This window comes from Papio anubis, chromosome 5 (assembly GCF_008728515.1).
Source record: "Papio anubis isolate 15944 chromosome 5, Panubis1.0, whole genome shotgun sequence".
Taxonomy (NCBI): Eukaryota; Metazoa; Chordata; class Mammalia; order Primates; family Cercopithecidae; genus Papio; species Papio anubis.
This window is the reverse complement of record NC_044980.1, coordinates 154,514,517-154,540,387: the sequence shown is the minus strand read 5'-3', so window position 1 is coordinate 154,540,387 and position 25,871 is coordinate 154,514,517. Positions and strand designations below refer to the sequence as shown.

The following is a 25,871-nucleotide window of genomic DNA, read 5'->3' as shown; positions in this document are numbered from 1 at the left end:
TTTCTTCCTTCCTTCCTTCTTTCCTTCCTTCCTTCCTTCCTCCCTCCCTCCCTCCCTCCCTCCCTCCCTTCCTTCCTTCCTTCCTTCCTTCCTTCCTTCCTTCCTTCCTTCCTTCTTTTCTTCCTTCTTTTCTCTCTCTCTCTCTCTCTCTCTCTCTCTCTCTCTCTCTCCCCCAAAGGAGTTTCACTCTTCGTTGCCCAGGCTGGACTGCAATGATGTGATCATAGCTCACTTCTACATCCGCCTCCTGACTTCAAGCTATTCTCCTGCCTCAGCCTCCCGAGTAGCTGGGATTTACAGGCATGAGCCACCAGGATCAGTTAATTTTGTATTTTTAGTAGAAATGGGGTTTCGCAGTGTTGGTCAGGCTGGTCTTGAACTCCTGACCTCAGGTGATCCTCCCACCTCAGCCTCCCAAAGTCCTGGGATTATAGGCGTGAGTCACTGCACCTGGCCAAAGCCCCTTCTTAAGGAAGTTGGGAAAAACAGGGAGGAGAGCAGCAGAACTATAGCATAATGACTATGGATGTAAGTTCTGAACCTACCCACTGAGTGGCCTTAGGTAATTATTTTACTCTCGCTAAGGCCCCAGTTTCTTAACCTATAAAGTGGGACAATTCACTCTGCGATTGTGAGAAGTGAGTTGATACTTGTGAGAACATCTTTTAACAGTGCCTAGAACATAGGAAGCTCTTAGTAAAAGTTAGAAATTATTATCTGTCTCCCATTTTATTATTTTATCAACACAAATTTATATTAGGTTTTTATGTAGCTGGTCATGAAAGTGTGCTATTTCTTTAGAAGAATTGTAGGGAAGGAAATCTAAGGAAAGTAAGAAGGTGGTCGAAACCAAGTTAAGTAAAAAAAATTGCAAAAGAGGGGACTCCGTGGAAGAGAGGCTGGACAAAGGAGAAGCTCTCTTAAATAATTTGCTCAAGTTTCCAGGCTCTAGTCCCCACCACTCAAGTGAAGAGTCTGAGTTGCTCTGTTCAATAGAGTAGGTCCCTGGAGAATGTGAGTCTTAGTCTGAAGATCCGGGACAAAACATCCGCTATGTCCCTAAATAAATATTGTATTGAAGTGTTCCTGCCTGTGCCATTTATTACCATCTGTGTGTACTTTGACTTAATACGTTTTAAGCACTATGGAAAACAAGGCTCTGTGATTGTACTGCCTCGATATTTCTGTCAGAACCTAGTGCCCTGGGAATGTTCTGTTTGATTGCCAATTAATGGTTTTTAAAATAAAGTTAGAGAGTTGTCCTAATTTTGTTTTCTATTCTAGATGAAGTCAGATGCCTTGGGAGCTATGGAGTCTCTGGGGCTAAATAGCCTGGGTTCAAGTTGCTACACTTAGCTAGCAGGTCACTTTCCTTCTCTGGGAAATGTAGATAAGAATAATACTCAGCTAAAAGGTTTGCATGAGGATTAGATGAAATATTATCTAGAAAGCATTTAGCGTGGTGCCTAATGTATTGTAAGCATTCAATAGCATTAAATCTTGCTATGTTATTAATATAGATTAATTTATTAGTACTCACTTTAAAAACTATACAACTTTTCCCATTTTGAAAAACAGCTTTGTCTTTCTGCCTTCTGATTTTGATTTCTTCTAAGACATGCTGCTGCTTCTTGTACACAATTCTCCCATAATATAATTTAAATGATTAATCTTGTAAAGCAAGGTGGTCAGGTACAATTTCTACCAGCTACTAGCAAACCAGTGGCAGACCTATGGCTAATTTGATTTTTAACAGAGCAATTGAAACATGGTCTTGTTCAGAGGTTTAAGGCAATAGAGAATATTGTTGGTTGGACACTCTGTTCCTTATTCCTATCTGACGTTTGACCAAATGTGCTATATAAAATGTAGATTATAATCACAAGTTTGAGGGTGTATCAAAAAGCCTATTCTAAGATTCAAAAATTCCAGCATTGGTTTATTAAATCACAATTAATCTGAAGCAATAACTCAAAGGCATGCCACCTATTTTTTTAAAGAAAAGAGAAAAGCTTTTGATCACCTGTGGCTTCATTTGGGCATTGTCCTACAACAACTCCTACTGGACATTGACTCTGTGACGCACCACGCCAGGTGCCAGAGACTGAGATAGAATGGCCATTGAGCAAAATATACATTATTATAAGTAGTAAGGTGAGGATTGCCATCAGTGTGTAATGTTTTGAATGTTCCATGCCCTCTCTTGATGTTTTCATCAATGAGAAAAAAGAAACTTCTGCATGCTCCCAATTCCCTCACACTCTTCCACTGGGGAAAAGAAGGAAGAAAGGGAATTTAATCTGATAGGTTAATTTGGAAAAATACATCAATTTTACCCATTTCAGTCCTTTTCTCTTGTCTTTTCCATGTGGCTGCTGGCTGCCTATAAGAGTGAAAAATTCTGCTGTGCTCTCCCATGCTGGAAGTTTTACATGTATAATCCACACCCCAGTAAAAGAAAGTTAACACTGCCTTGACTGGGTGGGTTAATCTGGTTGATTCTGGTGCCTACTCTCTGCAAACCCACTTGTCTACAGATATAAGTCACATTATGTAATATCATCATTATTAGTAATATATATATGATATTTTCATTCCCCATGCCTCCTACTCTATTGTCTTATATCTCTATTTTCAGAACTCAGAGAGGAAACAGGGTATAATTTATTAGGTGCCACAAGACCTCAATTTTTTTCAATATTATAGGCTCCTAAACCTATCACCAAAAAAATAGTAATTTAACATTTACTTTAAAATAACAATGAACTAATACTGTGAAAGATGTGAAACACATGTGTCTTTACATTCTAGGCAACAATTTAAGAAAATAAGATATTTATTTTAAAAAAGAGAGAAATAAGTTTACAAAGTAGTGCTATACATGTGGCCGAAAGCTAAAAGGTATTTTATAGTCAATACATGTGATTAGAATACAAAAATGGAAAGTCAATTTGTTATTGGACTAATGAAAATGATTTCATCAAGTATTCAGGTCTTGATTTGGGTGGAAGTATAGGATTTAGATGGGTAGAGAGAAGAAGAATTTTCCATGAGTTCTACATGGCATGATAAGGAGCTTAGAGGTAAAAATAATATAATAGCTCTGATTTATTGATCACTATTGTAGACACTTTATTTGCACATTTCATTTAAAACTTATAAAAATGTTGCAGGAATGGACAACTATAATAATATACACATTTGAAAGACTTTGAGCCTTAGAAGCTTAAGCAATTTGTTCAGTGTCATGCTGCTGCTGATGGTGGATTTGAATTCAACCAGCTTGAGTCCCAGAGCCAGCCCTGCCAGCGCCGACACTATACTGCCTAGCAGAAAGCAGGACTAAAACAAATAGTTAATATTGGGAACAAGTGACAGAGAGTGGCAAAATCATTTATGGATTCTATGGAATACAGGCAAAACAGTTTGTATTTGACTTTAAACATGACTGGTACCTAACAAATATTTTTAATCATAAGAGTATCATGAGAGAATAGTGTGGGAAGACTGAGTTGCAACATGAGAGAAATACAATGGGTCTTCAGAAAGTTGTCAATTTAGTAAAATACATTGTATCACAGGTTATTTCACTAAAGTGGTCTACAGACTGATCATAATTCCAAATGAATTGTAAGATGCATAAATTCACAAGTATGATTGACTTTCATATTATATTTCTTGCATATTAGTAATGGCTAAAATTTGTTAGGTGGTGTTATTAATCTCACCTTATACATGAAGAAACTGATCCAGAGAGATATTAAGTAATTTCCCTAAGGATATAGCCTTCTGTGTGAAGTAGCTGGTATCATAAACGCAGGCAATCTGGTTCAGAAACCTGCATTCTTAGTTACCACTGTGTTGCTGCTTATATACTCCACCTGTTTTTCTTTGTCCAGTTGGCATATTTCAAAGCTTGTCTTAAAATCTAAAATATCTAATTATCCTCTGGGCCAGAATTTCCCAAAGTTCACTTCACAGAATATTAGTTCTACAGAACATAAACAGGGGTCAAATGACAAAAAAGGCTTTGGGTAAATACAATTGCAAAAACACCAGATTAAATATAGTTTTTGTTTGTTTGTTTGTTTGTTTGTTTGTTTACCTCAGAACTTGTCAGGGCTTTTACTCTGCCATTCGTATTTTCTGTAAGTTTTATTTTGACCCACTGTGAGCTATGTTGAAATCAAAATACTTTTTCAGTAAACTGGTACTAACATGAGGCATTTAAAAAATAGTATTCACTTAATATATCTTGGAAATATTCATAATGGTATGTCTCCATGACCACTTTATGATGTTTTGCTTATATAGAACCTTGGCTGTTATTAGTTCAGTAATATTATACAATTTCTGTACAGCTCTATAACTCCCATCAGACAGAAGAGAAATTCACGTTAATTTCTTTGGACTGGAAAAAAAGAGCAAGTATAGATTCATTATATTTCCACTCTGGACACTAATTTAACGAATGCTTTTTGCAGTGAAGCAGAATGTTTCCTAGTGGTGTGTTTTAAATATTTTTGTCTAATTCTGGTCAACTTTTACACTGGTTTCCTTTTGGTTTTTAGTAGCCAAAAATAATTTAGAAATCATAATGTTCACGGCCATTCTATAACAGTTCTGGTTACCTGAAAACAGCATCCTTGAATCAACATGGCCTACTGACTAAAATGAAACGTAACTCATACTGCATGGCTTGCAGGGTATTAACCAAGGCAAAGAAATCATGTTAGATATTTTTTTTAAAAGATGACTGCAGTGGTTGAAAATCATGGAAATAGGTCTGATCTGGGAAGCAAATGAGTATTTTTCTATTGTATTAATATTTTATTACATATTACATATTACACAGAGAAAGACACAAAGGTATAGCCAAGACTTTTCAGGTTGCTCCCTAAAAACTTAGTTTATATTTTTATTTGAAAAATTAAATTTTAAAAATTCTCCAAGAAAACCAAAGAGACAGCGTCCACTTACCATATCATGGTCTGAAACGGGTCCAAAACTGGTGACGAAGATATCAGTCTTCACTTCCGTTACACGCTCTGGTGAAGCAGGAAATTGGGAGAGTGAGTGTCTATCAACAGTCCTTATTAGATCTCACCACCACATACTCACACCCAAATGGGAAATTTATTGGCTTTGATTAGCTGTTTCTAAAATTGGTCCACTGTGTAGTCCTGATAATTTACTGCTTACACATAAAATTTCACAGTTAATATTTTCTATGGAGAATGAAGCCTAAATATGCCACTTTGGGAGGCAGACTTTATGGAAAACTCAGCTGCTGCCTAATGAATTCTTCAAGAGTGGACATACTTGACTAAATGATACTAAACTGCTTCACATTATAATGAAAATACATTAGCATGTTGGTATAGCTTAAGCTTAAGTATTTTCACATGGCTAGACAGATCCTCCAGGTATTTAGGCTACTCTTGGGAAATATATAGTGTACTTTAGCAAGCCTTATTAACTCTTTAAGGACTCAAGAGTATGTTATATAAATGCTTGCTTTCTTGCACTAAATCATAACTGAGGTATCTATATTTTTCTTGGGGAAAACATGACATCCTGTGTAAGTCTCTTCAATTTTCAGGATGAGAAGAACATATTATGGCACAGACAAAGTTCACTTAATATATTCTGTTTCACATTCCATGTGGTTTTATTCTATTGTCCTCTGATGGCACATATATCAACCAATAAAGCATATTAACTATAGTACTATGACAACTCAACACAGATATTTCCAGAGAAATACTGCCATTCTCCAAGAAATAGAAAAACAATGCTTTCAGAAAAGAAACAATTTGTTGAGGGGTGAAAACAAAAAATATGACTTTATAATTTTCATCTTTAGCTCTGCAAAATGCAGTCAAGTATCTTTAACAGTTCATTTATTTTTTTATTTTTTAAATTTATTTTTATTTTATTTTATTTACTTTTTAAATTATTTTTAATTTATATTTTTCCCAGGGAATAACTTGGATAACTCAGTTATGATTTAGTCCCAGAAAGCAAACACTTACAAAACATACTCTTGAGTCCTTGAAGAGTTAATAAGGCTTGCTAAAGTACACTATATATTTTCCAAAAGTAGCACAAACACCTGGCGGATATTTCTAGCCATGTACAAATATTTATACGCCAGGGTATTTGTATCTCTGTCATGTAACATAAAAAAGGTGATTCACCTTTTGTAAGTTCATTTGAATTTATAAAATGATGATTTCCTTTAGAAATCAAGAGCTGGCTTTTTTCCCTTAGCAATTTACTTGTGAAGAGTTAAGACTGTCAGTATAAATTTATCCCAACAAGATCATATTATACACTATACATAATGTATAAGTCAGCTAAAAAAAATTTTTGAATCAGAGATGTTCCCTTCAATAACCAATACAATATTTTTTGCACAAAAAATTAATTGACTTTAAACTGCTTAAATGAGTCCCTTGATGTAGGAATTATCTGCAGTTTCCCCTTTTAAAAGTTCAAAATGAGAACATAGCTTATGACAATGAAAATAAAGAGTAGTGGTTTTAGAACTCACTTCCAACCGTAGCTTTAACACGCTGCATCAACTTGGGGTAGTGTGAGATGTACGGTTGTCAGCACTGTTTCAGCTGCCTTAACCATACTTCTCTTCTGATGTCCCTATTCTCATTCGTTCTAGCACCATTTTTCCACTATATGTTCTCTCTATTACACACATTCTTTACATATATACTTTTTACTAGATTATTTCTTTTTCTTAGTTAAAACATCTGTTATTTCTTAAGACTTCATCAAGAGCTGTACTGTATTAGAAGTCAGGACTGCTTTTCAATGAAAAATAGTAATAAACAAAATCTATGCTATCTGTTCACAAAAGCTTGTATTTATCATAGTAAATAGCTCATTCTTTTCTCTGCTATTTTTTCCAATATTTTCCTTTCTGGATCAAATAAAGGCACCGTCAGTTGGATTTTCTGTGATATAATAAAATATACCTTTATTATCAAGAAGAAAGTACAAAAAAAAAGATGACAGACCCTCAGTCATATTTTCACCCTAAATTCTTTATGCACCTAATTGTAAATAATTTTATTTCTTATTATTTATAGATAAACTTCTTGCAATTAGGTGTTTCCAGACTGGGTGACCAAGGAGAATTAAAATCTAAATTATCTTTATACATAAATCTTGGTATGGTCAGATATTCCCATTACACATTTTTTTTTTTCCTGATTTGCTGACTCAACTTCTCTTTGTTTCCAAGGTTCAACTTTGGTTCTCTTCATATAACAAAGTGTAAGATCTACCATGCATATTTTATGAAACTTAGTAACATATATGGAGTCAAAAATGTTTTAAATATTTTTATTTTTGAGATGCATGTTCATTTAGGGAATACCTGCCAATCCTGGTCTGCATACTTGCACGTACTCTGTAGCCAAGGTCAGCTCTCCTGGAGTCCTTTATCACTATTATGTAATTCTTGAGTGTGGGAGAAGCATAATTTCTACACTTTAAGGTAATTCCATGAAGTCCCTAGCTTTACAAAATTGACTTACCAAAGGTGTTAGGAGCCTAGGAGCCACCAATCTGCATTATTTAGCATGATAAAAAGCCCTGAAGGGGTAAGGTGACCACTTGGCAAATATATGGGCCATTTCTCTCTGTTATTTTAAGATTGTTAGTAGGTAACCATACTGAAATAAACTAGTTAAGGCTCAAAAGCATGTTTATAAGGATTATTATACCAATAAAATACAGCACAAAATATAGTTAAGTTTACATCCATGTTGCCATGCATAATTGTTAGTGTGCCATTTAAAGATATGGCAAAAATAGAAATAAATTCACATACATGATTAAAACCACATTTTGAGAGTCTGTTTCTTTAATATTTTGTTTAGCCTTTCTCCTAAACTTATTTACCATACCAGTTCATCATCTTCAGGTACTTTTATCTTGTTTTCTGCTAGACACTTGGCTCTGAGATTTCCCAATACTTACCATTCCAATATTACAAGACAAGTTCCCTGACTGGGAGTCCCCACATGCGTCTCTTGAAAGACGCTACTCACCATGAACTCTAACCATACATGTATCCTTAAAGAGTTCCTGATTTCTTACTCTCTAATTATTATTTTTCTCTTCCAACCATACTCTCAATCCCTAGGCTTTAGGTTGCAAAGTTTGTAAGTCTCAAAACTGAAAGATGCCTGTGGGAGATTGCAGCGACCAACTGCTAAATGGAAGGAGGAGTGAAGGCATAAGAAGAGGAAGAAGCAGAGAGTACTGTATTCTGCATATTACTTGGAACTTGGGGCATTAGAATAATTTTAAAAGGGGAACAACCACTCTTCATATGTTCCCCTCTAGTATATCTCCTTTGCCACATACCCAAGAAATTCTCTTTCATTTGATTTGTCATCAGCTCTTAGCAAGTGTCCAGTGGAGACAGGGGGGCGGTGGGGGGAAGCTTATGTGGCTGGAAAACTCTGCTAATTAACACTGTTGCAAACATTAACATCCTAATCTCTCTGAGGAATCATGTCTTAAATAAATATGGTCAATCTTGTTTACCCATGTTTCCCCAAATTATTTGGCACTGCTACTCTAAGATATTTCAGAAGCTTGAGGCATATATAACGATATAATACTTTGTGTTGTTAAAAAAAAGTAACTTCAAAATATAAGTTTAAAAAACTCAGAAAGATGTGAAAACAAGTAAAATTCCCTGGAATGCCACCATCCACATAAGTCCACTGACACGGTTTGGATATTTGTTCCCGCTCACATCTCATGCTGACCTGTAATCCCCAATTTTGGAGCTGGGGCCTGGTGGGAGGTGTTTGGATTTTGGGGGTGGATCCCTATGAATGGCTTGGGCCATCTCCTTGGTGATAAGTGAGCTCTGTCTCTCTCTGAGTTCACATGAGATCTGGTCATTTAAAAGTCTCTCTCTCTCTCCCTCTTTCTCTCTCTCTCTCCCTCTTTCCCTCTCCCTCTCCCTCTCTCTCTTTCTCTCTCTCTCTCTCTCTCTCTCTCTCTCTCACTTCTGCTTTTGCCGCGTGATACATTTGCTCCCCTTTCCCCTTCTGCCATGATTGGAACTTCCTGCGGCCCTCATCAAAAGCTAACCGGATGCCAGTGTCATGCTTGTACAGCCTGCAGAATAGTGAGCCAATAAAAACTGTTTTCTTTATAAATTACTCCAGTCTCAGTTATTTCTCTATAGCAATTCAAGAATGGTCTAACACATCCACTTTCTATTCAAATATAAACGTAATGATTTTCCTCAAACCACATCCTCACAAATATACAAACTGTATATGTATAAACATATATACAAATACTATACTACAATTCCTAACTCCCAGACAACAGTTAATCTGTTTTTCCTGGGAATTTTCTACAATGTTGGTATCTTGCTGATAAGATTTGAAATAACATATGTTTTAAAGCGATAATTCAAAAAGATGAGATTAGTACTCGAAGCAGCAATGAGAAAATCGGAGTAGTAAAATAAGTAGTAAGCACAATAGATTAAGCATCTAAATACTCAGATTTAAACTCTGATTTTTCTCGAGAACAAACTGCATGATTTTAGGTACAAGCCTTTAATCTCTCTGAGTCTCTATTCTTACATTTTGAATGAATAAATAATACGTGCTCAAATGACTACACAGCATTGGAGTGATGTTCAAATAACATTGTGGTGCCACAACACTTTGAGAGGCATCTGTTGGGTACATTAATTTAGTCAATAAATGTTTATTAAACATTTTCTATGTGCCACTTAGGCACTCTTCTAGGTAACAGTAATACAATGATGAGTAAAACTGTAAAGGTTTCTGTTCCTCTGTAGCAAACCACATACTTATTTTAGGAAAAACATATTTTAGGTCGATTAGGGGATATATAGAGATGTAAGTACCTACAGAATTATGCAAAAACACATATGCACACATTCTGCTAATTAAATTCAGATTATAAATGTTCTGAAAAAAATGTCATTTGAAGAGATAAAACTTGAAATGAGACTTTAAAGATTGGAAAAATTTAGTAAGATCCAGGGAGAGGAAAAAAAATTTTAAAAAGGAGGCAAAGGATCTGAGGTGAAAATAAATGTGCTAAATGTGTTATGTTTAAGAAACAGAAAGTGCAGTATATCTGGATCCTGGTGATGCTGATGATCATGGTACAAGATGACAATCTAGAGGTAAGTGGGACCATATCTGAAGATCCCTGAGCATTTCAGCTAGCAGTTGACCTTTATTTTGATGCAGTAGGAAGCCTTTGGGTAATGAAATGAAATGAAATGATGTTACTTACAGTCTAAGAAGATAGTTGATGCTGTGTGAATAGTGAATTGCAAGAGTGACTGTAATAAAAACTGGAGGACGGAATGAATAAGAAAGAATTGTAGGTGGTATTTTGTTAGTAATGCTATCATAACCATTTATTTAATATGGTATTGGCCATATTTTCCCTGGAAATGCTGTCTGCTGAGGAACTCAGAGTAATATTCAACTAGACCCAGTTCTGTGGGTTCATAACTGATGAAGGAGGTCTATTGCCATATTTAAGCTGCTTTGTGTCTGTTGATTCACAGAGGTAGGCACTACATGGAGACTAAACGGACTAACATTAGTCGTTATAATAAAATGTATCTCAAAACCCTACTTTAAAATGGTCCTGTTTGGAAATTGAAAATATCCTCAGCTCCTACATAAACATCAATGTATATTCCTGGATAAGGCAATGTTCCACCTCCCTGGTGACCTGCTTGATTGGAGCAACATTTTTGTCCCCTGTCCTTCTTCTCTATTCAATTAATGCCTTAGAAAAACTGGAAACTATCCCTTAGATGATATGTAGAGTTACTTAATTTTGACTGTATTCAGCTACTAAGTCTGGATATGGGGGTAGACGCCCAAGTTTCAAGGTGTTTGACCAATCCCTGATTCTTTGGTGTTCTGGGATTCTAAGAACTCAGATGATGCAAGCCTGTCCTAGGAAGAAAGGTCAATATTATTGCAGGAGCTATTTATCTTATTTCCACTGATAAATTCTCTCCATATGCTGTAATTTGAGCAGTTTCTATCGAGAGAGGGCTAACCTTCAGAGAAGATTGAGCTGTTGGAGAAATGGGTTTCTTCTGATCAGTAGAAGTCCTTTTTTAATTTTTATAATTTTTAATTGTTGTGAGAACATAGTAGGTGTATGCATTCACAGGGTACCTGAGATGTTTGGATACAAGCATGCAATGTGTAATGAGTATAAGTCTTGATCAAAATTGTGCAAACTGTGATAACTCGCAGGCATCCTATTTCACATTCACAGGGTAGCATTTCAGTTATACGAGAATAATACTATTAACAATCTTACAGAAATATGCAAATACTTAGGGCCTTGCTTTCTCTTAAGTTTTCCAAAAATGGCAGTCTGTGATATATAGCAAATGAGATTCTCATCTCAGGAACACTACACTATTTTTCAAGTATAGAAATCTGATTCTGCCAGAAAAAAAAAAAAAAAAAAAAAGCAATGATCTATAGACAACATTTTTTTAAAATCCCACATTGGTTCTGGAATCAACATGGGAAATGGAAGCTGTATAAAAAGGTCAAGAGTAGTTGCACAAAAAATAAACCATAGCTGGTTACTAATACTGTACATATTATAACTTGGACATTGTTGCAGTGGTTACTTTTTTGTAAATGTTTTCATTTTTAACTTTTGTGGATACCTAATAGGTGTATATATGTATGTGGTACATGAGATGTTTTGATACAAGCATGCAATGCATCATAATCACATTATAGAAAACAGGGTAACCATCCCCTCAAGCATTTATTCTTCATGTTAAAAACAATACAATTATACTCTTTTAGTTATTTTTAAATGTCCAGTTACATTGTTATTGACTATAGTCACCCTGTTGTGCTATTAAATACCAGGTCTTAGCCATTCTTCCTATGTTTTTGTATTTCCTTTTGTACCCGTTAACCATCCCCATCGCCCTCCCCCTATTATCCTACCGTGCCTGATAACTGTCCTTCTACTCTCTATGTCCATGTGTTTAATTGCTTTGATTTTTAATTTCCACAAATAAGTGAGAACATGCGACATGGATGCAACTGGAGGTGATTATGCTAAGTGAAATAAGGCAGGCACAGAAAGAAAAACATCACAGTAGTTTCATTTTATCTCAGGAGAATATTGGCACTGATCAGGTACATGGTTTATATACCACAGAAAAGATGAAAGTAGCAAGTTTTCTAAACACGCTAGAACATTCCTTTGGATATCTAGGTTAAATTCATTAGACAAGCTGGCTTCATGAGCTGACGGTAGACCTCTGTCAGTAAATGTTAAAAGGTATTCTCTGTTCATTTTAACAGTTCCTCTTGGGGTTTTGGTAACTACCTTTTCTCTATAATTTAGCTGAATTATGAAATGTCTAGATACAGTATTTCTGTGGAAATGTATTGCATTTTGCCCAAGTCTGAACATCTGCTCCACACCTTGCATTAAAAGCAACAGAGAAAACGACAGCAAATTCAAAAGGAAGGATTCCAGAGTAGAATTTCAAAACATAATACTAAAGGCTATTCTCTGGTATAGTAAACACAACAAAAACAACAACAGGAGATTGGATAAACCTAACCATCTTTTAATTTTATTTGGAAATTGTCAGTAATTTAGACTATTTTATCTAATGCTATCACATTGTGACAGAAATCATTTTGTCCTATTTTTTGAAATTTTGTTTTTTTAATATAAATACAAACCAGGTATTTTAACATTAGTTGAACATGAACAAAATGTTTCTCTCTGATCTCAATGTTACAAGGGATATATATATATATAAAAAATCACATGAATATCAGACATCTTATCATCCCGAGAGAGGTCAAAGTTGAATTTTAAAAGAATTAAACTGTGCTGCTTTCCCTATCCTCGAGTCACCTAAACTTTAAAAAGTTGCACAAAAAAATAAATTGTTCTTTTTAGAGCACTCTTAGTTTTCCATTTTTTCTTATTTTTACATAAGGAAATGGAACCCAAGACCCAAGCCAATTCCCTAAGAAGCCAACAACATTTTGCCAACTGTAGGGAATTTCCAACCCAGCTGCCTTGCATTAGGGAGTTGGGAATTCTTACATCTTAAAGCTGAGATCTCTTGCAACAATTAGGCTAAAGGTTAGTCTTAAAGGATTTATATTGACATAAATAATTCAAGATTAGGAAAAAATATGATGGTAAGGAAAAAGTCTGCTTTGAGACATAAATGATTTGTAAAATAATATGTTACTGTTAAAATACATTCAGAGACAGCTCCAGTTACTAACGCTCTTCTAATTGATGCTGTCAAAAAAAAGTCTATAAATGAAAACAAAACAAAACCCCCCAAACCAAAAAATCCAAATCTACAGCATTTACAGAAAAAAGAAAATGTTAACTAAATATCTGTTAAATGTGTAGCAGGGATAAAGGTAGTCCATTCTCTATCTACAACCTTACTTCTCTACCATCTGCCTCTCCACTCTTCTCTCAGGGTTTGTTGTTTTAGGAATACACAACCATCTCTGTTTCCTTTGCTCTCTTCACGTGGTTTGAGGACAAAACTTTTGAGAGGCATTTATTATCCAAGATATTATACACTGATATTAAGTTGAAGACTGATTCAGATAGTATAATAATATTTCCAGGAACTACTATTAACAGGGAGAGGGAGGATGAAAAGTTCTTTCTTCTGAAATTCTTTCAAAATGTGACTCACTTAAGACCTCATTCCTTCAGCTATATCATGTTTGTGTTCTAGTTAAAGAAGTATCTGCCCTAATTTGTTTTCCAAGAAGTGAAATGAATGTGTTTATAGAATAATATGTTTTCTGTAAGTTAGATGTGTGAAAATGAGCATGCGTACAGAAGAAAAAACCTTTAGCTTGGTGGCATGGCCTCTCGGTGATAAACTGTGTATCAGTGTGGCTCACCTGGGATTTTGGCTTGTCATAAATAAAGTGTAGCCTGTCTATATGGTGGAGTAAAAGGGAGGAGAAACATATCACTGGAGGAGTATTAAGTACCCATAAAAGCCTGATTATCTTCCTTCAAAATTCAGCTTCGTATCTCTGTTTATGGATTATTTTTGTCCCACGCCCAAAGTGCAGGGGAAGCCAGTATGAAAGTGACTGAAATTTCACACAGATGGGTGCAGTTCAGCAGGAGCATTATTTAATTTTTTAGGAAGTTGGAGAACATTCAGGCTTCCTTCATATATTACAATATAGGCAAAGAGGAGAACACTTGGGAAAATGAATTTCCTAGGAAAATTTTGGTTTCATCCTGATTTAAAACTAAAAGAGCCATATAAACTGATCAAGGGACACTTGAGTCTCCCCAGGCTCATGAGATTAATTCCTCTCCTTTTTAATTTCCTCTGTGTTGCTCTCCTTCACTTCCTCGATTCCTCTCACTCCCTTCTGTTCTCTATTTTCTATCCTCTTTTGCTTTCATTTTTTTAAACCTTTTTCTTTCTTATCTTCCCATTTTTTCTGACTTTTATCCTTTTTTCCTTATTTTATTCTTCTACACTGACCATGCTTTAGGTAAGAGTTCTTTCAAAAACATTGCTCAGCTTCTCATTGCAAGAATGTAGCAGCCCCCTACACCTTGCCAACAAAGAAAGAGATTATAGACAAGAATGCATTCAGCAATTACTGATAATTTTTATTTGTTTTCTCTGGATACTGATTATTTTAACTCAAGTCTATTTAAAAGTTTCTTTGTTGACATCGTACTTAAATTACGAACATAGCTGACTTATTTTTCTCTTTACAATCCCAAATAGACCATATTAAATTTTTAGAATTCCACGTATTCTAATCTTCTGTATCTCTCCTACCTTCAAAAATCCCTTCCTAGAGATCTCTCTTTATTAGTCGTCCTTTTATTTGCAGTTCCTCATGATTGCTCTTATCTCTGAAAAGGCAGCCTTTTAAAATAGTTTTATAATATTTGCAAACTGATTCCTATCATCTAGACTAACCAAGTTATATATTTTGTTTTCTAGTTACTGAACCCAAGGTTTCTGTCTACTAAGAACAGTGCTATACCTTCTGATGCAGTGTGTATTTCTAAAAAACAGGTCATGATGAATTTGCAAATACAGGAGTTTCTTGTACTAGTCTCAAGTCTCAGCTTATCACATTTTTCTATTTCCTGGGGACATTCAGAAGCAAAAATCCCTGCTTTTTGCATAATGTTGTTACTTTTATAAAAAGACTTTTGTCATAATAAAGAAGATAGTGGGCACCTTTATCTTGCAAGAGGAAATCATCCTAGCTGTGATCATAAAATTACTAAAAGAAAACTTTTACTCCCTTATGAGCAAATGATAATCTCACGTATTTCCTTTATATAGTCTTTTCATCTGGAGGCAAATGGCTCCTGAAAAAAAATAAAAAATAAAAAGAGAGGGTCTGTTTTGCAATTGGGATCTACTGGGATGCATGTCATACTTAAAGTACCAAAAATTTATGGTAAATAAATAAAATTAAGTACTTCAAATTTGTAAAAATTTAAAAAGAAAGCCACGATAATGTCGACTTAATAGCAGCCAGCAATCATGGTGTTATCACGTTTCTCTAAGTCTATAGCTGGTTATGTTTTTCAAAATGTCCTAAAACTATACTTAGTATTTTAAACTATAGTTCTCTAATGACAGATACCTTCTCAAAATCTACTTTAAAATGTTCATGACTCTGTAGATATAAGTAATAAACATGTGCTATTTTATTCCTTCAGGATTAAAAAAGTCTCCCCAAAAAAATATAAAAAAAAGTTTAGTCAGTATCAAAGTTTTTTCATAAATCTCAAATCCATCACATTTAAGTGTACTAAATTCCAATAGGATGTTTAGAATAAAAATAGAGAAAATATTTGAACTACTTTTTTGTTTTAATTTCTGTCATACTCTCAGAAGTCACTGTTACCAGGAATCAGAAATATCAGAAAAATCATCTTTAGTAAAGATTAAAGCACATCCACTGTTAATTTCCTCAAGTCCTGGAATTATTATAGCAATTAGGCTCATTTCACTCTAAGGAAGACAGCTTGTCTATACTTGGACAACTACTATTTTGTTCTTTAAATACATATCTATTTTTGTTATTTTCTGGGATTAACTAGATGATAAAAGTAGATTCTACAAAAATAGCAATTGACAATAGGAATTAATGTAGTTATTCCTGTAAGCAAATCTGCCAGTATCACCAGTATTGAAAATTAGCTTTTCAATGTACTCTCAGTCTAATCTTTATATCTTCAAGGTCTAAGGCTCTCCGGGGTCTAGGAATGCATATGAGGATTAGTTAAAATAATTTCTCCTAAAATTTATTTGATGAATGGTTTAATGTATACATTTATTAAAGAGTTATTACATACAATTAAAAGGAAATGAACAGTCACAGCTTGCTACGTGTACTCTGAACAATAACATAACCACATGGCTAATATTTTAACAGTTTGTGTGTAAAATTGTTTAATAAATTGAAGATGATGCACAAATCTGTCAGATAATACTCATATTTACGTGTCAAAATATTAAATAGAATTTTTTAAACCAGGATGAAGAGAAATGTTTTAAATATGTTGTGAAATTCTGCTGATTTTTTAGGGAATGATAGCACAGGGCAGGAAGGAGATGAGGTAAAGTCATCAGATACATTCCAACCAGTATTTCCTTTTTTTTTTTTTTTTTTTTTTTTTTTTTTTAGCAGAGATGGGGTTTCACTGTGTTAGCCAGGATGGTCTCGACCTCCTGAACTTGTGATCCGCCCGTCTCGGCCTCCCAAAGTGCTGGGATTACAGGCTTGAGCCACCGCGCCCGGCCTCCAACCAGTATTTTCAAAAGTCTTGCTATGTAAAATTTATATCACTAGCCTGGCTATTTCTTCTTTACATACATTCCTCATCTAGCTAGTTTTGTAATTGATTGCAAATTTTATGAATAAAAAAACTTTTGAAGACAATTGAGATGTTTAAATGTACACAAGCAGTATTTTAACATACCATATACACAATTAGGCTCCCCATTTTGTGATCACTCTATTTTGACTTAAAGAATTTTTTCTAAAACCTGAATATAAACTTGGTGAAGTCTAAACCTGAGGAAATTTGTATAGTATGTCCTAAAATGAGTGTTTGAAATTGATTAAAAAGGACACCTGGTAAGACCTTTGACATATATTTGGGTTGTGTCTTTGACAAGGCAGTTTCCCTTAAACCTCTGAGACACTAATGACATTTGGCAGCTTCAAAATAGACCCATAATGCATATCCATGTCATTACACTATGCAAAATATTTTTTTAAAAGTAACTGTAAATCCATGCAACCATTTAGTTGAAAAATCATTGTTTGAATTTGTAAGCTTTTTATTCTTTGCTTATCTGTGCTATCTAAATGAAGAAGAGGTGGCTTTCTTAATACTGCCATTTAATCACTATTTAAATATTGCTATTAAATAGTTACTACAAATGCTTTAGGAAAGGTTCAGTATCAACTATAGTTGGGAATCATGGATTCTAACCTTGGTTTACTGTGTGACTTTGAATGATAATTTATTTCTTTGGTTCACTTGCTTTGCTCTGAGATCAATATCTTGATTTGGCTTCATTAGTCTTTGTTTAACCAAATATGGTAGTTTAATTATCTTATTCAAGTGTTATTCAAATGTGTGCAATTCCTAGAACTATTTACTCTTATTGTTACACATATTGTGTTAGTAAGTGCTGTCTTCTTCCTAAGCAGAAATATATCAATATAACTGAGTAATTGATATACCAGGAAAAATAAAATTGTATTAAGAAAATTAGGGTATAAGTTCAAATGCACAGTTAAACTACAACGCTACCATCTATCTCATTCCCTTATTAGCCTAGAGGTGGTGGCAATTTAACACATAATAGTGGATCAATATGTAATATTCCAAAATAAATGTTTGAACCAACAGAATCAAAGATACCCTGCTGGAATTAAATGCAGACATAGTAGTACCAGGTGAGGTAGCTACAGTCTTTGTGCTGGAAGATAGAATATTATCCCAGTGTTTACCTATATGACAAAATCGTTCATGGAAAGTACTGTGCTTATCACATAAATGTAGCATCTCCTTCGTGTCATTATTAGAAGTCTGTGTCTGCTTTTTACTACATATGGATAGGAAACTACATAGTAACTTGAATTAACATAGAGTGATCTATTAAAAATAGATTCATCATTAAATTACATGTTACCATTTTTATTATTTGACCATTTAGAGGTAAAGTAAGGCTGTAATAGTAGAGATTTCATATTATTCTCTAAAACAAAAATACAATAATGCAACCTACCTCCCAATCCTGGTCTCAGGCGATTGTCATAACCGTCTAGGAGTCTGTCCAAAATCCTGGTGAAGACAGTGGTATTGTCTTTAAGTTCATCTTGTAATGATGGCTGTCCATAGCTGAAAAAAACATAAAGAGAAGCAATAGCTAAAGTATACATTTCTACTAAAACCTCTTTCCAAATAAATCCTTTCTCAGTTTTTCTACCTTGCTTTCAACTGAATCTTAACTTGAAAATTATTTTTTCACAAGGTGAAAAAGATTGTTATTTTTAAACTCTGGGCATTTAATTATATTTTTAATTTTCATTTTTTAAATGTGAAAGGAAAATTATGAGAAATGACTTCTGTCTGTTTACTTTTTGAATTATCATGTATATTACGTTACAATGCATGTCTTCTCTGAGCAAGCAAGAATGCTAATGCACGTGAAAAAAAAAATAGGAAACTTCTTTACAAATTAAAAAGAGTTACCAAAATAACTAATTTTTTTTTAATTGAACATGTAGCAAAAGCCTAAGTTTTAACCTACCAACATCCCTTCCTTCATTTACTTCATATAGGTTTGTGTTTTGGCGGGGTTTTCTTGATGTTCTTTTAAGAGATTTAGATAAAATGTATTTCTTAGGATAATTATATTTTACATCAGTGTGCAAATTTCCATTCCTCTTAAGATTCATAACCCAATGATTAAAATTTGTCTGTTCACACAGCTAATTAATTTTCATTATTTCTAGTCTTAGATGTAAACAGAACCTTTAGAAAGATCAAGTTCAATAATCTTAATTTACAGTTGACTAAGCTGTAGTACAGTTTTAGTGTTTTAAGAAGGCACACCTATTTGTGAGCAAAACTTGACCTATTACCTAACTTTCTTCAAAATCTGGTCTGAAACTTTATTTTCCTGCTTCTCTATTGGGATAATTACTTATATTTAAACGTTACTAGTTGAAGATGCAGCTTGTATCCCTTACCATTATTAGTCTTTGTGTTTCAACCACATAGTGACCTCAGTTCAAAAATTGTGTATTTCCTACATCAATCACATTGCTATCTATGCTCCTTGAATCATCTTTTATGTGATGATTAGCATGACAACTCCAAAATCCTTTGAGAGAAGTGTTTTCTATCTTAGGATGGATCACGTTTACTGATATATTTCAATCATAGTTCTGACCTTGAGTACAAAAGCAAAATGAATACAGGGTGTAAATTAAGAAACTGCCACAAATGATCACTTTTGTATTTTCTACTTAATATGCCTTGTGCTTCACTCCTATGTGTTGATATTACTGATAAATATAAGAAAAATAGTAACATTTGAAACCAGAATTCACTTATTTGACAGCAGCAAGATATACGATCAAAATATCATTTCAAAACCAAACACTGTTTTGCAGGTAATTAATTTTGTATCGGCAAAATGCAATGGCCATTATTCTGATAAACTTTTAATTTGGTAAAGTTACTAAAACTAAAGGCTATCCATAATATTGGATATATGTAATGTGCCTCTTTGAAACAATTTTTCATTCTCCTAATTTCAACACTGATGCCATGCAGATTGAGGGCTTACTCTCTTATGGCAAAATTAAACCTCTTGCTGCCTTTTAAACCAAATTTTCAACAAGCTAAGTGTCTTCCAGTAGGTCTCACTGGCAGATGACAGCAGTAAGGCAAAAATAGTTTTATGAATGCAATTATTTATAAAAACTTATTGTCACAAAATCAACTGCCATGCCTGCATCTTTCAAGGATACTGGAAGGTCATCTTGATAAAAATGGAAAAGAAATGCTAGAACACCCTAAGTTGTGAGGAGGCCCTGATCGGGAACTCTGAGAAAGAAAGCAATACAATAAGAAGAAAGAAAAGATGAAATGGGGTAGCATGATGAAATAAACTTAGATTATTAAAACAATTCTTACAATATAGAGTGCTTATTGCCTTTATCTACACCCTCTAAGATTTTACAGCTTATATAAAACTCAGAAAATGCTTTTCTTCCTGATTTTATCTTACAAACATTTTCACCAATTGTTTGCATTGGAATACAGATGCCCAAAGAGACCACTGCCTTTTCCCCAACACCAGTTCTGCTTTCCCAACAGGACTAGAAATCTTTCTTTTACGTGATTTTTTAATGACACTTCATCTTTACTTCTAACTTGCTATGTCAAGTTGTAATTGCCAGAGAAAAACCCTACGAATAAGATGCTTATTCATTTGTTATTAAACACCCATGCCAATGTAGTGTTTCCTGAACTGAATAGATATTTTGAAGAGAAATGCCAGTTACAGTACCTGATTTTGATTCTATATGAACCACTATATAATAAAACACTGTGCACTAACTCCATCTACAGGTCATTGCAATAGTAACACTTCATATAATTTTTCAAAAGCAGTAAAGACATTTAACTTCTCACAGTAAGGATATCTGATAATAATGCCTGTCTGTCAGTGTTTACCTTACACAATAGCAAAAAACAACAACAGACAACTTCTGAATTAAAATAAACCTTCCTAAATTCATATGTCTTTCCAGACTATTCCATCTCCCTATCTTAACTCTTAAGAGTTTACTTGCCATTACATTTTGAATAAACTCATGTTTTTATGATATGTCTGACTTTCTTAGGGACCACAGAAATAGGCTGCACAAGAAATACAAAAGCAGATAAAGAAAAATCTGTAATACTTAGTCATGTAAATAGTTTCTACTATATTAATTTAACATGCTTGACTGGATCTTTAGAACATATTTTGACTATGGTTAAGCTTTATAAACAATTAGTAATTGTTTTTTTAAATAGAGAAATTTGATTTTACCAAAGTTCTTAAATATTTGTCTCGTATAGTCCACCTTTATTTGTTATGTAGACAATGATTTCAAAATATGATATGCACATGCTTTTATAGAGACACGATTTTCAAATTAAAGATATTATTTAAAACTTTCCATTTCTATAAATACAAAAGTTATTGTATGGTCTTTACAATAGGCTAGAAATTTTCTTGTTAAAAAATCAGCTTACATAGTATACAACAACTAATTGGGGTAACTTTTTCTAAGAATTAGGAAACCGCATGTTTTGTTCAGTTCCAGCTGAGCAGTGAAAAGTTCAACGTAAGACTTAAATGTTGAATTAATGTATGTCTTAACAATGACTTGCTAAGTGTATTCTAACTAACATGCCAATATACTGATTTTTTTTTCATACTGCTCCTCTTTATTCTTAGCTAGAAATTATTGCAGTTAAGTTTTCTGAATTCCCTTAGTCATAAATTCATTTGAGGACAATTTTCTTCCCCCGATAAAATAAATGAAAAGTTACAGAAATTTTCATGCAGATTTTTAAAAAAGTGTCCCCACCTTCTTCCAGTCAACGTGCTGAGAAGGAGGATCCAGGCCCAAAGATAGTCAGACAGACCTGGACTTTTCCTCATCGCGGGCTGGAGCAGCTGAAAAGTAGAATAAGTAGATATCAATGTCTGTAGGAAGAAACATCAGGTTATAACCACCAGGGCTGACTGAGGCAGTTCAGATGAATGCTTTGAAGTCAGGAAATGACCTCACTGGGATATGACACCTCATTGGAAGCAATGGAAACCTGGACCATCCATTCTCCACTTTCCCTTCCATTTCTCCATTCAGAAACATATCAGTGTCCTTATTCTCCTGTAAAAGAATACAAGTTGAAACGCTTTCAGGTGACAGTATTGCTCAACATAAAAACTGTGAGTTGTTTATCTCTGGATTTTATATTTATAATATAGTTTGGTTTGTTCTCTTCTTGTTGTTTATCGTCTGAAAATTTGGACCTTTATGATTTGAGTTTCCACAGTGAACTGTGCATTAAAATTGTTAAGCTGGTGTCTCTAAGAGAAAGAACATATTTAGGGATTGGATGGGATAGGTTAACATGTTGTGATGGCTGAATTCCTCTTTGAATTCTGCAGGTACCTTGATTTCAGAAGCAACTGTATTTCTTTCTATTTAAAAACATAGGAAACACACTGTTGAATGCCGGAGTCGTGCTTTTATTCTGTGCCTGTGACTGCTTTATTAAATACGCTTCCTAATGTTTCTGTGAAGCTAAAGGACACACTTTATAGTCAAGCCATGTGCTGATCTCTCTCACATACAAACCACACACACAAATGCACACAAACATGCCCACACATATCTTTCAAGCCCTCTCAAATTCTGCCAGGTTGCTGCTAGAAAATGTTTCATCTCAAACAGATGGAAGCTGGAGTGCTTTGCTCTGCATGAATAAAGGGATCTTTTTTACCTCTTAGGTAAAGTGCAATCAATCACCATCTGATTGTTGAATTCAGACTTGGTAGTGGAATGTTGGAGAACTGGAGGACTACAGAAAGCTTACAGAATTAAAAATGTATATAGTCTATGTGTGGAATCAGTTTTTGAAATTCAATGCACTACCTGAATAAGGAGCAGCTATGGTAACATTTTAATGTGCTGTAGTTAATTCCAGTCATAATATAAGGAACGTTAAAAGTATTTAATCTATACATCTTTGTAGGGTAAGTGATTAATAGATTGCAATCTTTTACAGCCTCTTTTTCACTAAACCTTCTATAGCTTAATGTGATATGCTTTTAAATACATCTACAAAATGCTTTCTGCACTCTCGGAAATCGTTTAAATCACTAAAAAACCATTACAAACAGGCATGTAAGCAATGAAACATAATATGTTTAGAGCGAAATGGTCTAGAGATAAGAACTCTGAGCCTCATCATAGCTTTTACTTAATTTAGTAATTTAGTGACTGGTTTTGAAACAGATTAGTTGACTATGACAAGAAATCTTGGATAAATATTATGTTCAAATACTACATCTAAATTGCAAAATTTTAATTTACCCTTTTACTAATATTTATCATTTGTTAAGAGGGAAAAACAACTTCTCTTAGCCCTATTAATTTTTGTTGATCTTTATAAAAAAGATTGAATATCTGAATGGGTAAACAAACCACAGCAAAATCCTTTGACAAGGCACCGTCGCTTTTTGCCCTCTTCTGACATTTTTAAAAGAGAAAAACAAATCTATCATGGTACTTCAGTTGTTAAGAAAGTTTCTTGCAAATACAAACATAATAGTTTAAAAGAAAGGCTAAGCTGCAGTCTTACCACTTTCTACCTTCATCCTCCCCCTCCCCCAGACACACACTCCAAACGTTACCATCCCATGCCACCCATATCAAAGACTAAGTTGAGTTTTCGTGCTCAGAATGGGAGAGACCCCTACATCAGAGGACATTTCACCAGCGTCCACTGGAAAGGGGGAAACAGGCGATTTTGCAGCCAGGACAAGAGAGTGCCTTCCCTAGGATGACGGAACAGTGAGACAGGTTTTCTGTCCCAGCGTCTTAACTTTAGATGATGGCCCCCAACGCCCCTCCCCAACTCATCCCAGCTCCCCCTTGCAAAAATAAATAAATACATACATAAATAAATAAATAATAAAAGCCCCAAACAACATGCCGCCACCCACCCTGCGGAATACATTCAAATATGCTTAAGAAAGAGGAGAAGAAAAGAAGAAAGACAGCGGAAAAATAATGCTCTTATATTGCTGCGGTTTCACCCTGAAAGAAAAACATTTCGTTGTTTCTACCTGCTGTGGGATCAGGCTCCTGTCCTGCTCGCTCCCTTGCTCGCTCGCTCGCTCTCCCTCTTCTCTCTCTCTCCCTCTCTCTCCCATCTCCCCCCCGTTCCCCCCCCCCCCCCCCCCCGACTATAATATTCCTGTCTCTCCAGCTAGGAAAAGCCACGTTCAAAGCTCTGTCTGTGTATCGTGGTCCAAAGTCGCACTTACCTAGGGCCCCTTCTGGACACAGGATCTCTTAAGACCGGGGAAAAAAGTCTGGGAGAGAGAATCGTGGAGAGACTGGAACCAGCGCGAGTCTGCGAGTCCGAGTCCGGGCGCGCCGGAGCAGAGGGGCGTCCTCGCTCTGCCTCTCACTCACTTGGTCTGAGCCATCATGGACTCTGCGTGCTCCTTTGCTGTAGATTTCACACCCAAATTTGCTTCCCAATATCCAATCTGCAGCTATACAACAAAAGATTTCTCTTTACCAAGACAGTAGTAATACGTCCCAGGGCAAACCGGATGTGAAATAGGCGGTGACTTCATGCCAGAGAGATTTTATTTTAGAAAGGAAGGTGGTACCAGCCTCTGGATCTGGAGACCAATCCGCCCATTTTTTATATGCAGCACAATTTAACTTGCACCACTCTGGCCCTAATCCCCTTCTCTCTAGCTGCAGGCTCAAATCCTTCTACAGTCTGCTGCAAGCTTCTCTTTTTTGGGGGGAGCGGCAATGGGGGAGGGAAGGGTAGAAAGGGTGAGAGACATACGGACTGCACTTAGAGTCTTTCCACACTTGCAATTTATGAACACCCGATTTTAAGGTGAGCCCATTAAAAATACAACTCTTCAGTGAAACTATTCTACCTTTGATCAAATATTAAACCACTGCCTGCATATGAATGAACGCAAGCTCTGAAACAGGGAGATGCAGGGTTACACGTGTGGAGAGAGCACTCGTCTCGCCTCTCTCTCTCACACACACACACTCCCACACATATGTCTAAGTCCCCGTGTCTTGCAGAGTCACGAATGGTGACGGTTGGTAGGAAAGAGCTCTGGCAGGTAGGAAATTGGCTACTGGGTTTAGAGAGTCTTTCGCACTTTCTCGGGTTGGGAGCGCTTTCCACCCCACGTTCTTCTGTAGCTTAGAGGACAGCAAGAACACCCTCCGCAACCGGGTTTTTACCTTTTTAAGCAACTGTTTGTCTGTGTTATCATGGAGAAAACGCAGGCGCTGTTACCTCCGAATTGTGCTGGGTTCCTGGACGAAGAATATTTAACTAATAAATCATCCTGATCATTTGTAGGCTTGAGAGTCATATCTCCATTTCCGGAATCATTCCTTTGCCTCGAGCTCCATCATCCTCGGATTAGGAAAATGGGAGAGGGAGAGGGGGAATTTTTAGAAGTCAGGACGAAATCCTCGTCTACTTTTTTCCCCCGTCTCCGGCCTCTTCTATTACCCTCCCTGGTAGCTCTCCACCCACAAATAATTATACACTAGGAAAGGGGGGTGTGTTTCAACATCAGTCTAACTAAATTTCCAAGGAATCAGGGATGACTGTGTTTTCCTCCTCAGATTTTGTGAATGGCTGTTTGTAGCAGAGAGGGGATGAGTGCTGCCTTCCTGGGAGCGCTTAGTAAAACCTATATCACTGGGAGCTGTCCCTTCAGCACTTGCGTCCAGTTATGGCAGGAGGTGCTGAAAAGGTGACGTGCCCCACGCAATGTTCCAGGTGAATAAGGTCTGAGCTTTGGTAAGCTCACTGGTCATTTTCTCCTAGTGAGCTCCTAGCAGAGAAGACGTTTCAGATGGGGTGGAGCCTGAGCAAGTGAAGAAAAAAACCTGAGTAGCCAGTCC

The 25,871-nt window shown here is 35.4% G+C and overlaps 1 protein-coding gene across 5 annotated transcripts in view; it reads right to left on the bottom strand.

The window, feature by feature from the left end:
* The window catches only part of GABRA1 (gamma-aminobutyric acid type A receptor alpha1 subunit), a 55,934-nt gene extending 30,468 nt beyond the window's left edge, over positions 1 to 25,466 (bottom strand). The window contains exons 1-5 of one of the 5 annotated variants that reach the window (XM_003900472.4): positions 25,252 to 25,466; positions 24,236 to 24,469; positions 21,765 to 21,853; positions 18,398 to 18,510; positions 4,981 to 5,048 (exon numbers count right to left, since the gene is read on the bottom strand). In XM_003900472.4, coding sequence (XP_003900521.2) covers positions 4,981 to 5,048; positions 18,398 to 18,510; positions 21,765 to 21,838 — 255 coding nt within the window. In that variant the 5' untranslated portion in view covers positions 21,839 to 21,853; positions 24,236 to 24,469; positions 25,252 to 25,466. Of the gene's footprint in view, positions 1 to 4,980; positions 5,049 to 18,397; positions 18,511 to 21,764; positions 21,854 to 24,034; positions 24,106 to 24,235; positions 24,722 to 24,874; positions 24,976 to 25,196 lie in introns of those variants that run through there. The other 4 variants (XM_017960106.3, XM_009209526.3, XM_003900471.4 and 1 more) reach the window with 4 other exon arrangements.
* Positions 25,467 to 25,871: the final 405 nt, after the last annotated feature.